Source organism: Populus alba, chromosome 6, assembly GCF_005239225.2.
Source record: "Populus alba chromosome 6, ASM523922v2, whole genome shotgun sequence".
Classification (NCBI taxonomy): Eukaryota; Viridiplantae; Streptophyta; class Magnoliopsida; order Malpighiales; family Salicaceae; genus Populus; species Populus alba.
The window spans coordinates 3,755,242-3,770,009 of NC_133289.1; the positions used below are offsets into that span (position 1 = coordinate 3,755,242).

Consider the following 14,768-nt stretch of genomic DNA (forward strand, 5'->3'; position numbering starts at 1 on the left):
AGTTGACTCGTCAATTTGAGCATATACCAATCTAATTTTTCTTCAAAATAATGCATGCATCATGTATTTGATTTAGTCAAACTTTGATTATATGATATAGATCTAAATGAAACTCGATCAATTTTTTTTAAAAAATAGCATTATTATTTTAAAAAAATCAAAACAATACCATTTTTTTAAAAATTAAAATAAAAAATATTCGATGGAGGTTAGAGGTGATTATTTTCGGTTCGGTTCGATTTTTACCAACAAAAATAATAAAATTAAAATTTTATAAAATACAAAAACTGTTTTGGCCCAAACCAACTGTTTTGGTTCGGTTCAGTTATTTTATATTAAAAACTGAAACTCAACCGATCAGATTTGGTTCGGTTTTGTTTTAGTGTGGTTCGACTCGGTTTCAGTTCAATTATTTTATATTAAAAATCAAAAGCTATATTGTTTTTGGTTTTTTTTTTTTTTACTTTTTTAACAGACTTGATTGTGGTTTATTTGGCTTTTTTTATTTAATTTTTATTTTTTTTAATCAGTTTAATTTTATTTTTTTATTTTAAGATTATAAAACCAAACCGAAAACGCGTTAAGTGTTTGAGAGCACCAATAACGAGGCGCGCATACCTCCCGAATTCTTTTGGATTGGGGAAAGCGATGGGTGTCGTGCCAGGCCCCAGGCCTCCACCAAACCGAACAAGGTGGAGGCTATGCATGTTTTTTACAAATGGCAAGCAACGTAGCTTTTACACTTTGTAAAAGCGAGTTGCACGCTACGTGGTCCCTGTCCTCCAGGCAAGGGACATCTGGATCCAAGCCAGGCACCTCCCATTATCGATGTGCCCAGACGCGAAGCTTTAAAAGTGGGCTAGTTCCTTGATGGGTCAACTAACCTTGGGTCTACTCCTGGGCTATGGCTTCTGTCCCTTCAACTATATATATTATGTGCATAATCTTTAAAACACCGTCCATTAATTATAAAAAACAAAAGGGACGTGTTATGGGCATATATCATTTATTAAACTGTCAAACGGATGCTTGACATTTGCATATATATCCATGGCGGCAAAATGTTCTTCAAGACTGCAAGCTTGACCGGGTAAGCAAACCAGTGTCATAACCATGGAGCGTATCGGGTCATTAGTCATCAAACCATTGCTCTAGCCATGTCCTACAGGCTACAGCCACATTACTCCTTGCCCAGTGGAAGGTCTGAGATCATAAAAGCGTCAGATTTGAAGCAAGCTCAATTAACTCCAGCCAGCAGATTTGAAGCTCCCTATGTCAGGACTGGCTTTATAATGGCTATCTTTAAGAGGGTGTCGAGTAGATGCGCGTTGTCGCAAGTATTCATGCACTCCTGGCAACAACCTCTTCCTGTGTTTTTTTTTTTTAATGTTTTTTTAGGAGATAGGGATGGATCTGTAAGAACCTTGAGTACCACATGTGTGTCTGTGTTCATGGAAACTTCTACTTGAGATCCACCGTCAAAATAGCGTTCCTATCTTCACAAGCGGTGGGATAATCCATTCAATTCGATGATTTGATTGATCTGAGACGATCTTGACTCCCTGGATCTTGTTTTCGGTTAGGAAGCCCGTGTATTCATTGCCTTGTTATTAGATGGGACAGAATTTCAAGTCAAACTAGATAGGAGTTATTAAGGTAAATGGTTGACATAACAGGGAAATCAATTAAAACCTATTTAATTTTTTAAAATATTCTAAATCGAGGATGTTTTAATTTATTTTTTTATAATTCCATGAAAGAACAAGTATTCAAACTGAGGGGAAAATAAAGAGAAAAACTTCTTCACTTAACTATCAATGGGGTGGAAGATTTGTTAAAATAGATGATAGTCAAGAGATATGTTTTTTATATGGTTTCCGTCCGATTTAATTTGTTTGCTCATTAATATTGATGGCTACGGATTGCAGGTTGAAAATCTTGTTCCTCAAGCTTTATTCAGGTGTAAAGATCTAGTAGAATACATGCAAGCTAACCTAAGATGTCTTATATGTAAAAAAAAACATTTCTATGTTATGTAATGATTATTTATTAAGAGTTGAGATTATTTGAAATGATTTTATATAGGGATATTATTAATTTTAGGTTTTAACTTTGAATCTAATAACTTGAACTATGTAATACCTGGTTTTTATTATTATAATGTATGGTATTTAAAAAAAATCACTTAAAAATATAATTAAAAAAATGTAAAATTTTTATTTTTTTTTTATATCAGTATATCAAAATTATATATATATAAACAGTTAGAAACTTAAAATGACTGACAAGGATACCTACACGCACTTATTCTATTCTAGATAAATAATAACCTGCAAAATAGTCCCAGCCACCTAAATTGAGTTAGAACCAGTTAGATTTTCTTGCAAAATACCTCTTGAAAGGAATATTACGGCTTTTACACGATTAAAAAATGCTTCAAAAACTTTTATATTATAAAAAAGAGAGAGAGAGGACGGAAGATTTTCGCAAAGTGTGATTTGAAGAACTTTTGGCATAATAAATATCTATTTTCCCGCGCTACCTGGATTAGATAAAAAAAACATTTCGAGCACAAAAAAGAAAATCAAATGAAAAGAAAAGGTTTAGATGAAAGAAAAAACAAAAACACGCAGATTGAAATAAAACTTTGACGTGCGGTAATAATGTATTTTGGATCTTAAAAAAATAATTGTTAATCAGATAAGTTACCTTTAGTTAATTTAAATATTTTAAAATAAATTTAAAATCATATTATTAAAAAAAATTATTCAAGTTTTGCCACTAATTAGGCCGAGCCAAATCCTAAATTAACAAGTCATTGAATTGAATTGTTAAATTAAGAGTTTATTTTGAAACACGTTTAAAATTATATTTTTTAAAAATATAATTATTTTTGTTTAAAATATTTTTGAATTGTTTTAATATATTAATATTAAAAATAATTTTTTAAAAATAAAATAAATATAATTTTAATATATATGTGAGTAAAAAACATCATAAAAAATAATTGTTAACTTAATCACAAACTATCTCTAAATCAAGTCTTATGACTATGTGTTTTTTTGTAACAAAACGTGATTAAAATTAACACGTGCTACTTAAAAGGAAAGAACAGATACCAATGATGGATTGATCGATTACTGTGTAAATAGATGCGTGTGAAAGATTCGTAATTCAAGTATCCCAGCAGGTCACAGTACTGCATTGCTTGTGGTTCCAACGTTTTGACTATAACTTACTGTTTACCTTTGACCACGATAAATTAATTAATATACTTCCATATGTGTAATTTACTTTTTAGGTGCTGGCTCGATAAATTTAGTATTGCAAACAATTTAGACTCTAGCATGTTTGATATTAAAAGGTATGATACTTTTTATTTTTATTTAAAAATATATTTAATTTTTTTACATGATCATGTCAAAATTATAAAAAATATTAATTTAATATTTTTTAAGTCAAATATACTCTTAAAACACACTCAAACATGGTTTTAAATATATTAGTTATTTAACTCGCGCTCCACCGCGGGTTGTAAATTTTTTTTTTTTAAATACTAGATATGCAGACTACTTCAATATGTTTTTTTTATATAAAAGAATTCAAACTGTAAATCAAAAGACCTTTATAAATATATAATTAAATAAATCGATAATTATTTATTTAAATAAATAAATAAAAAGTCAACAGTAACCAAAACATAAATTGGAAAAAAAATGTTAGATCAAGATAATCAATTATCACACAAGGTAACTTTTTTATTTGAATTAATAAAATATAAAAAACTCATGATCTAAAAAATTAACACAAATAAAACTGATTAAATAAATTCATACCTTAAAAAAAATAGTATGCAAGGCCCAACACATCAACATTTTTATCTAAAAATAAAGTTTATTTGTATAAAACAAACAAGAAATTACAAATGAATTAGAATAATATATTGAAAAATAAAACACAAGCAAAACGATTATATTAAAAAATAGCATGCAATACACATGATCTAAGTCATAAGACAATGATAAACTCACCTAAAAAAATTAAAGATAATCACAAAATCAATATTTAAAAAAAAATAATGCAAAACGATAAAATCGCACAAAGTCGAATCCCTTACACATAAAATATCAAAAAATAAATCAAGAAAACAAATCAATTACACAAAATGATCTAAAAAAATAAGGGTAAAAAAAAACTTTAATTAAAGGGCAAAATAATTTTTTTCATTTGAGAGTTAAATTGAATTGAAAAATAGCTTTAACAAAAGGAAAAACAAATCAAAAGAATAAGGGTTAAACTGAAAAAAATAAAATAAAAAAACTTTGATTAAAGGATGAAATTGAAAGCCAAAAAATTTAATCAAATGGGCCAATGAAAAAAATTAAAAATTAAAAAAACAAGGACCGAAATGAAAAAAAAAACATATGAGAAATTGTAATTGAATGACTAAATTAGAAAAAAAAAAACACTTCTATAAAATGAATGAGAATGAAATAAGAAACTAAAAGAATGAGGATTGAAATAAAAAACAAGACATATGAGAAATTGTAATTGAAGGACTAAATTGAAAAAAAAAACTCTTATAAAAGGAATAAGAATAAAATAAAAAACTAAAAGAATGAGGACTAAAACTATAAATGGAATAAGAACGAAATAAGAAATTAAAAAAAATAAGGATTAAAATAAAAAATAAAACATATGAGCAATTGTAATTGAAGGGTTAGATTGAAAAACAAAAAAATATATATAAAATGAATAATTAAAAGAATGAGGACTGATATTGAAAAACAAAAAACAAAAAAGATAACGATGTACTTCATCTGTTAGGAGAAAAAAGAAGGAAAAAACAAGCTAACAACTATCAGTTGTGTATCCAGAAAAACAGAAAAATGCTGGATTTAGCCACTAGGTGACGTCCCATGCGCCGTCTAAATAGTACGGATGTCATCTACTCGCTGACGTATGTTCAACACGTATCAACAACTTTTATGATTTAAAGATTCAAAAGTAAATATAAAAACATCAAAATGCCCAGTGAACCTATTAATCACACAAAACACTCGTATGAAAAGTACAAAATTACTTCAAAAGCAAAGCTTATTTTTTTTTATAAGGTTAAATGCATACTTTAACTACACATGGACACTGGATTGGCCAAAAAAATCATTGTCCAACAACCAATAATTTTGTAATCTTGGAGGTAAATTAAGAAGTATTTTTATTGTTAAAATGATTGTGAAAAGTCTAAAAAGCTCTTGGTTAATAGTTCTAAATTCTTTTTACTACAAGGGTAAAAAAATGTTTTTATCAAGGAAAAAAGATGGAAAAAATACATACACCGCCAAACTTTTTTTTAATAACCAACATGCTTGTGAAAAAAATCAAATAACCATCACCTGACTTATATTTTTTCTCAGCTAAAAACAAAAAAATAATTTCACTGTAACAATGCACAACAGTAAACTACCATGAAACTACCACAGTGTTTTTGTCAATAAACAATCTACAAAGATTAAAGCTGCATTCCCAGTGAAGAAAGAAAGTTCAGGAGTCAATCAGTTCTCCAAGAACATAACATGAAACACGAAAAGGCAAAGAAATGGAATTTCTTTAATCCAAATATGGTCAGTGTTATTAAAATGAATTCTCAAATGCTTGAAGAATGCAATGAATTATTTATTTATTAAATGAAAAGAGTACAGAAGATTTTTTTCTCCTTCGTCCTGTCTCGTGGGAGTCTAACAACAAATAGTATTTCCATCTATGATATCACACTTGCAACTCGACAATTCCTTGAAATACAGTTCATAATTGACTTGCTTTCCATGATCATAGCAATCAAATAATCAATTAAATGCTACGATTTATTTGGGTTGGAGAATAATGAAAATTTGTTTCCATTATTTGATTCAATTAGGAGATTGAAAAAAAGAGAAAATCATGTAAAAAATAAATAAATATTTAAAGAAGGAAAAGAATAATCATGTTGAACAGTAGACAAACATTTAGAGAAGAAAAGGGAGTTAAAAATTAAAATAGCAAGCGTCTACCATAAAAGATGAGAGTCAATGAAGATTATTATGTGACGTTGAAAAAAAAAAGTAGAATTTTTAACCCTAAAAAAAATTGATAAATAACTATTTTAAAAATGCATAAACATTTTTATTTTTATATTTTAAAAGTATTTTTTTTTAAATTACTTTTTTTATTTTTTTCTTTGTTTTAAATTAATATTTTTAAGTGTTTTCAGATCATTTTGATGCGCTAAATATATATATATATATATAAAAACATCATTTTGATATATTTTTAAATAAAAAATATTTTAAAAAATAATTACAATCACTTTTCCAAACATATTATAATAAATTTTAGGTCATGCAGACTAGTATCACCATCTACACCAGCTTTTCTTTTGTTTCCTTGACTTATTAAAAAATAAATCATTGGAATTGTTAGCATTTATTTTTCATGAAATAAATATTATTTATAAATTTGATGCAAAATCCCCCTTGAAATAAAGGATGGTGAATTTTACTGTAAAAAAATGCATAGAAAAACAGAGAGAAAGGACGGTAGATTTGCATAGAGTGTGATCTGAAGGCCTTAATTTTAGGTAATAAAACTTGCTCCAAATAAATATGTTATACTTGAAAAGGAAGGTAAAAATAAATAATAGGGGTTTTTCAAATACGAAGAAAAGTTTTTGGAAAACTAGATTCAAATAAAAACTGAAAATTACTTTTCAAATAAAATATTTTTCTGTATGGAGAAGTAGAAAACTAGTTTTTTAATGCATATTCCATTACAAGATTTTTTTTTTTTTATGTTTTCTAAACGAAGAAATGAGACAAACAATGCAAAAAGTTATTTTTGTTTTTTTATATTAATTTTAATTTTTGTTCTTTTAATTTTTTTATCATTTTACTAAATTAATTTTTATTTTAATTTCACCATTAAATCAAATATAAAATATATTTTATATTTCAATTATGATCTTTATTATTTTAATTACTATTTTTTTGTATAATTAAAATTATTTTTCTCATTTTCATCATTTAATTTCTGATTAATTGAGAATTGAGTTTCTTGATTTTTATATATACAATGCTTCAAGTCTAATAACCCGGGTCAATGATCTGAAAAGTCAACACAAGTTGATATATATATATACATTAAAACTAGGTTTATAATTCACTTTGTTTTTTTTTTTTTTATTAAGGTTTGATCTCATAACCTGGATTGCAAGTTTAGTGAAATATCCCAAGTTAACTCAAATATAATTAATGGGGTTACATGTTTTTTATATTAACTCGAGTTAACTAGAACCGATTTGATTAGGTTATTTTTTTACCCCATCTCTTTATATTGTATTTGATGGAATAATAATTGAGCTATATGTTTTATTTTTTTTAAAAATGTTTTTTCTCATGTTATTATATATATATATTTAAAAAATTGATTCTATTGCCATTATCTATTTTTTACTATATAATTAGTGTATAACCAAATTATATATTTTTATTACCTTTTAAAACGCGCTTAGCATCTTCTTTATTTTTGTCAAAAAAGTCTGCCCCGTGATAAAGTGCGGACACTCAAACTAGTCAATAATAATAACAATAAAACATTAAAAAAACAAAGACAGCTATCGAATAGGCTAATTGGTTAAATGATCCTGAATTAGTAGTCAAATGTAATTCAACTCTTGACCTTTTGATTTTATAATTTTAGTACCCGGGACTATCATTTGTAGCTATAAATAATATACATTGAATTATATTCTAAACCAAAAAAAATAAAATACATTGAATCAAGCAAATCAAATAATGATTAACTATAATAAGGGAAGACCTCAAAAATACCTCTTGACTGTTTGTTAGCATAAATGTAAACCCGAAGCTGATTTTCACATCAATTTTATTCCTATATAATTTCCTATATAATTTTATTTCAATTTTATTCCTATATTAAAATTCCTTAATAGAAAAATGGTTAAATTCCTCGCAAAAATAAATTAATTATTGCAAAGAAAATAATAATTACAGTTTGTAGAGAAACAATGACCAAGTATAGATGGAAAGATCGAGAATATATGAAACCTGATATAAAAATTATTTGAGTATAAAATTGAGACCGAGAGGCACTTTTAAATTTTGCCCTTAGAATTTAGAATAATTAATAGCTAAAAACAGGTCACAAAGCTTGTGTGGCAAAACTGCTCATCGACACCACAAAAAGAGAGGGGAGATGGGAATCATGGCAAAGTCCAAAAGCTGCAAAAACAGCGGTGAAAATTGGGGCATGGGCTTCTTCCTCGTCTTTTTCCCTGAAGACACCTCCTCCTCCTCCCCAACAGCCACCTCCACTGTTCCATTCTCCTCCTCGTCCTCCTCACCGACGCCACCACAAGCTACTTCCAGCCCCATTTGTAACCCATCAAAAATAATTAGAAGAACCAACTCAAGCAACCCCATCATCACCAAGACTCAATCGACAATCTCAATCTGTGCTCTTCTACTCTTGCTCACTCTCCTTCTCTTCACTCTCTCAACATTTGAACCCACAATCCCCAACCCTTCCACCGCCATTAGTATCAACCAAACCCCACGTAGGTTTTTGTCTCAAAAGCCTCAAAACAAGCTTAAAACCGCCAAAGCCAGTTACTTCTCTATGTTTTCAAGAAGGCCAAAAGATACTAAGGGAAGCGAAAAGTTTCGTTCTTTATTCGCTTTACAAGGAATGGGCAAACTTTACAGGCGCGGGACTAGGGCAATGAGTGATCTTGTTGTTGCTCATGTAATGGAAGAGACAAATGAAGCTGAATTTAGACTCTTTTTAAGAGTCTTGCATCGGTCAGGTCTCACAGCAAGAGCTGATGTTGTTTTTGTCTTTCCTTCTCCTTTGTTCGCCTCAAGATTTGAATCACTGATCCAAGAAGAGAACGACTCGTTCTTGAAACTCGTTAATTATTATAAACAATTGAACCGAACGAGTCATGACTCCGTGTTGGCGTCGAGTTTTGATGTGAGTCAGTTTTTGAAAAGCGAGAAGAAGCAGATGGGAGAGCCTCTGTGGGGAAAGAGAATTCGAGTTAATGGTGATGGCAATTTCAGTGAGTCGGGAGAGGGTGAAGGTGAGTTGACTTGGTTTCGCTATGGCTCAGTGGTGGGTTTTGAAGCGAGTGAGCTTGACCCGGAAAACTCACTTGCTGGGTTTTTAGATCATTTGCCGATGAGTTTGAGAAGATGGGCCTGTTATCCGATGTTACTCGGTCGAGTTCGGAGAAATTTTAAGCATGTCATGTTAGTGGACGTGAAAAATATGGTGTTATTCAGCGACCCACTTGGCCGAGTCAGGAACCGGAGTCCAGAATCAGTTTATATAAGAACAAAACAAGAAAGCGGTTCAAGCAAGCATAACAGGAAAATCTCGGAGAAAGCTCAGTCTCATTCTCAAGTTAACTCAGCGATTTTGATGGGTGGAGCACGGGGAATTCGAAGATTGTCTATTGCAATGTTAACAGAAATCGCTCGAGTTGCGATGCAACACAAGAAGAAGAGCCCAGTTACCGAGTCAGGGATTTTAAGTCAACTCGTGGGCAATGTGCATATATTGAAGAACATTGATTTGATTACATCGACCGAGTCAATCCCGGGTATGAGTTCACTCACTGGCTCAAACTCGTCTTTGTGGGATAATTATAGTATAATCCAACGTGGGGGTAATAGTAATCATGATATTAACTCTATTATCATGAAACAAATATGTTCACGCGAAGCAGAATCTTCTGCTTACAGGGATTGCTAATTAGCAAATTAATTATAGAGGGAGGAAATATAATTTAATTTTCAGAGAAAAAAATTGCATAATTGCGTCTGTTTTTTTTCTCTCCTTAATCCCCAATTTTTTTTTTTTTTTTTACATGTAAATGATATTGTTGAAGATATTATTTATTTTTTAAAATTTTCTATAATTGTAATGTTAATCAGCAACAAATCCGGAGGATGCAAGCACGACAAGAAAATGGTCAAAAGGCCATATTAATTAATCATCATTCTGTCTTGTAGAAGCTAAAGAACAATATATCATAATTATTAAATCCACGCAAATTTATCCTTAATTTTAGAACTAGGATTGAAGTAGCTTCTGCTTTTTTTTTTTTAATTGTGTTTGTTTTAAAAAGATATTAATTTTTTTATATAATTTTAATATATTGATGTTAAAAATTAAAAAACATTATTTGAATGTATTTTTTTTTTTTAATATTCTGTATTGTAATATTGCTTAGCTTAGATTTATTGTAATTAAGATTACTTTACTGTTAAAATGATATTTGAGTTTGTTGAAAAAAAACCTTAATTACGATGATCTCATTATTTTATTTATCACCGAAAAAAAATATTAAATTTAAATTGAAAAACATAATGAAAAAAAAAAGAGGTTTAATGCGAACGTGGGAGACAAAAAAAAAATGGATGCTTTGGTCAACGTTTTATAATTATGTTCCTAAATGTTTGCCTACTTTATGTAATCCATTGTTGATTTTCTTAAAAAAGGATGCAATAAATAACCTTTAATTACGCACGCTAATGATCCCTCTTTGATGACCCATTCGTAAAGAATGGATCCTTTGTACCAAAAAATGGTGAAAGCAAAGGCTGGACACTTGATTTCATAGTTTTTAAATGCCACCGGGTCAGACATGGGTCAAGTATGGGTCAGATAGATTGATCTAGATTAACTCGTTTATATTAAAAAGAAAAAGATTAATGGGTTTTGATCGGGTTGCAAGCCGGTATGAGTTTTTGATCGAGTCATGCCTGGTCAATTTTTTTTAATTTTTGTTGAAATCCGGATGAACTTGGATTATAAAATACCTGGATCACGGGTTAACCCGACAATTTAGATATAGGTTTTTTTTTTAAAAAAATTTTTTGCTCGAATTGTTGCTCATTTCTGCAGAAAGAAGTTAAAGTCAGAGAGGGAGAGGATGGTGGAGAGAATGTAAAGCAACTACACGTGCTTATGAATTGTGATCTTCTTCTTCAGGTTTAGGTATATTTCAAGGCATGAAAAGCAATGAAACGTATCAGTCAAGCACCTTTGCTTTCACTTTTATAGCCAGCTCTTGCCCAACCAAGCAAACCCTAGCTAGCTAGTCAATGTATTCACATGGCATTAGCAGAAAGGAATAAAAAAAGGGGGAAATAATTTAATAAATTCTGATAAGTGTTTAACGAGCTGTTTTGTCCCTTTTTCTTTGCCATTTTGGTGACTTTTAGCTGTTTGAAGTACTGGCAGGATATTGACTATTTTAGCAGTAATTGTTTGTATGAATTTAAGATTTTACAATTCAATGGTGCCCTCCATTTCTGGAATTTCTGTGTGACTTCAATGTCACAGTGATGATACCCGGTTTGTGGTTTTACACAACTCGAGCCTTGGATTGTGGTTTTATTGAGTTGATTTACGGGTTGATTAGTCAACTTAAACTAATTAAAACAATATCATTTTAAATAAAAAACTAAAGATAACATTATTGGCAAAGCCAAGTCTGGATTGAATTTGACCATATTAATTATATTAGTACAAACATGATTGAATTGCTTGAGTTCGACTTGAGTCGATTGCGAATTCGGATCAAACCATCTTCAAATTAGGCTATGAAGCAATGAGTTTTCAAGTTGTTAGGACATGTTGAGTGTGATAACTATGCAGCTTTATTCTTGCTGAATGGCCAGTTTTCATTCCTTTGGATGCTTTTTTTGCTTTTATTTTTCTAATTTTTAGAATTTCATCCTTTGGGGGGAGAGAGAGAGAGCTAGCTTCATTGGATGCTGACCTTCAAGCAGCAATTTCGTCTTCTTAGAGAATATTTCCATTTCGACGCGTGTAAAAACAAAACAAGAAAAAGGATATTTATGATGATATTAAAAAAATCAGATACTTTTTAAAGGACATTTCGTATATGAATATAATCAATTTCCATAGTCATAATTACAGTGATAAAATACACGTTTTTTGCATCCTATAAGGGGCATAATTAGAAAGAAAAATCCATTATTAACATATAATTTGCTTTTAACATAGCAAGATTAGGACTTATTTTAATATCCGAAAAATGACACAAGAATATCACTAAACTTTGGATAAAAAAAAAAAAAAAAGGGTTTCCAAGTGCAGCGCAGTCCAATTCAAACCTACGAGGAGGCTTCGTAGCTGCCGTGGGGGCAAGAACGAGTCCATTCTCGATTTAGTTAAGGTAGACAATTCTTGTTAAAGAAGCTGGTTAGATATTTCCTGTAATTAATGTTCTTATTGCCTCCGTTCGTTAGGGTTGAAACTAGAAACATTAGTCATGGTCCAATTCCAACATTAGCACCCTCGCTTTCAATTTGAATTTACTCCAACACATACGTGTCCAGAAAGATTTGGGTATTGTAATTGAGTTTTTTAAAAATCATTTATTTTTAGAATAATTTCACTTTTCAAATGTTATCTTCAAACTAATCTAAGGATTAATTTCTTTTTTCGAAACAATTAAATAGGAGGCGCACACCGAGATGATTAACCTCGGGAGATCACCTATTCTTTATTTCTAAAGCTTAAAAATGAAGGTAAACTTTGAATTAAATTAAAGAAAGTACTAAAAATATGCTGATATTATGGTGTAAAATATTTTTTATTTAAAAATATATTAAAATAATATTTTTTTATTTTTGATATCAACAAATAAAAATGATTGAAAATAATTAAAAAATATTTAATTTAGTACTTTTTTAATGCTAATCACACTAAAGGGATGTTTAATGTTTGCGAATGTAATAATTGTTACTATTTAAAATAATTTTTTGTTTGGAAATGCATTGAAATTATATATTTTTTATTTTAAAAATTTTTTTTATATTGGTATGTGAAAAACAATCTAAGAACATAAAATAAAAAATAATATAAACTCAGGATCGGGCACTATCAAAAAAGGGTTTGCTATGACGCTCGGCCGAAAGGTTGAAGGCCGCTCCTCCACTAACAATTAATTAATACATTCTTTGTAATTAATTAATTAATTTAATACCAATAAAGATGGCTTAATGGTGCAAACTAAAGTAAGAGCTAGATTGTTTTTTGATCCACCTACATTGATATATTATAATGTTTGCTATCCATTACATCTCATCAATCATCAGCATGAGAGGTTTTTTTTTTTTTTCAAGTAAAAAAGATAAAATAATTAGACAAAAGGCAAAATACTTTTGAAACATTCAATAAATAACTAATAATATTTACTTTATGAACTCACTTTAAATGATAAGATAAATATTGGAAGGAAAAGGAGAATTATACTCAACTCTATAAAAAAACAATAAAAAAAATTTCCTTGTTTTTTTTTTTAAAATTTCTCAGTTTTTTTTTCCATCTCGTATCAATCTCTCTCCTATAAAATAAATTTTATTAATTATTTCATGAGTATAGTAGAATTTCTTAATAAATGCTTTATTTATTCACCTCAAAAATGATTCAGCTATATTTTATTATCCATTGTTTTATTCAATTAATTATCATCGGGGATTTTGTTTGATCACTTTCCAAAAGGATGTGGCATGTGATTGAATGTCTACAAGAAGAAAATTAATCCCACAGATGCTGGCTTTACGAATCTTGGGAGATTTTAATCAATGTAAAATGCCTAAAAAGCTAATTAAATATAATAATTAACAGAACTTTTATGGCCTAATAAAGCAACATGTGAAACCTAATTAGCTTCGCAGGCAAAAAAGTAAACGAGAACATTCCTTGGGACATCAAAATTAAAAGACAAGATTGTACGTATGTGGAACTCCAAAACTTTTGTTCACGTGAATAACTCATGCTATTAAAAGCTAAAATTTAGTTAGGTTATATTTTAAAATATTTGTTATTTAAAAATATATTAAAATAATATATTTTTTATTTTTTTAAAATTATTTTTAATATCAGCCCATCAAAATAATTTAAAAACACCCAACAAATATTAATTTAAAATAAAAAAAAATAAAAAATAAATTTTTTTTAAATTTTTTTTTTTAAAACACAAAACAAATATGACCTAAATTTGCTCATTAATTTAAGGACTCCACTAACCAATTCTTTAAACCAAGTGTTAAAAAAAAATCAATTTTTAATTGATTTGGTTGACCTAATTGTATTAATCTATAATTTGATTGAAATGGTTAAAACCAAATATATTTTTTTTAAAAAAATAATATTATTTTGATATTTTAGTATTTTTTATAAAATTAATTTAGATCAAATCATCAACCCACCAATGTATAGGCTAGCTCCAAAAAACGGGGAGACCCATCAGAAGACAAAGGATCATCCATCCATGGAGCAAGACACCAACACCATAAATCAATTTATACGGGGTGATGGTTTTTGTTTTCTGAATAATGTTTTAATGCAATCAAAATAGCTCATTTTTATCATAAATTATTTATGAAATACATCAAATTCAAGAGTCATGCCAACATGACCCTTTAATAAAAGAACTTGAGATTTTTAGCCTTTTAGTTTTACGAATTTTAAGTTATACTTCCTTCAAGAAATTGTTTTCGAGCATTTTTTACCATATTCATTTTTATCATAGATTATATATTAAAAACAACTTGAGAATTATAACTCAGAAGGAAAGAGCTAAAAAATTCATGCAAAACTGACTCCTAAGAACTCCATTACTGAAAGATCTCACAAACTTGGGAGTGCACCTGAAAGGAAACAAACAGATC

General features: G+C 29.0%; 1 protein-coding gene across 1 annotated transcript; it reads left to right on the forward strand.

Moving 5' to 3' along the window:
• Positions 1-8,167: 8,167 nt before the first annotated feature.
• LOC118053173 (uncharacterized) lies at positions 8,168-9,872 on the forward strand. The gene has a single exon (XM_035064346.2). It carries the CDS (start codon positions 8,251-8,253, stop codon positions 9,808-9,810), a length of 1,560 nt encoding a protein of 519 aa, XP_034920237.1. The 5' UTR covers positions 8,168-8,250; the 3' UTR covers positions 9,811-9,872.
• The last annotated feature ends 4,896 nt before the right edge of the window (positions 9,873-14,768 follow it).

What these genes read in the sequence shown, in the direction of transcription:
- LOC118053173 (XM_035064346.2), top strand. Translation starts at nt 8,251, where the DNA reads ATGGGAATCATGGCAAAGTCCAAAAGCTGCAAAAACAGCGGTGAAAAT.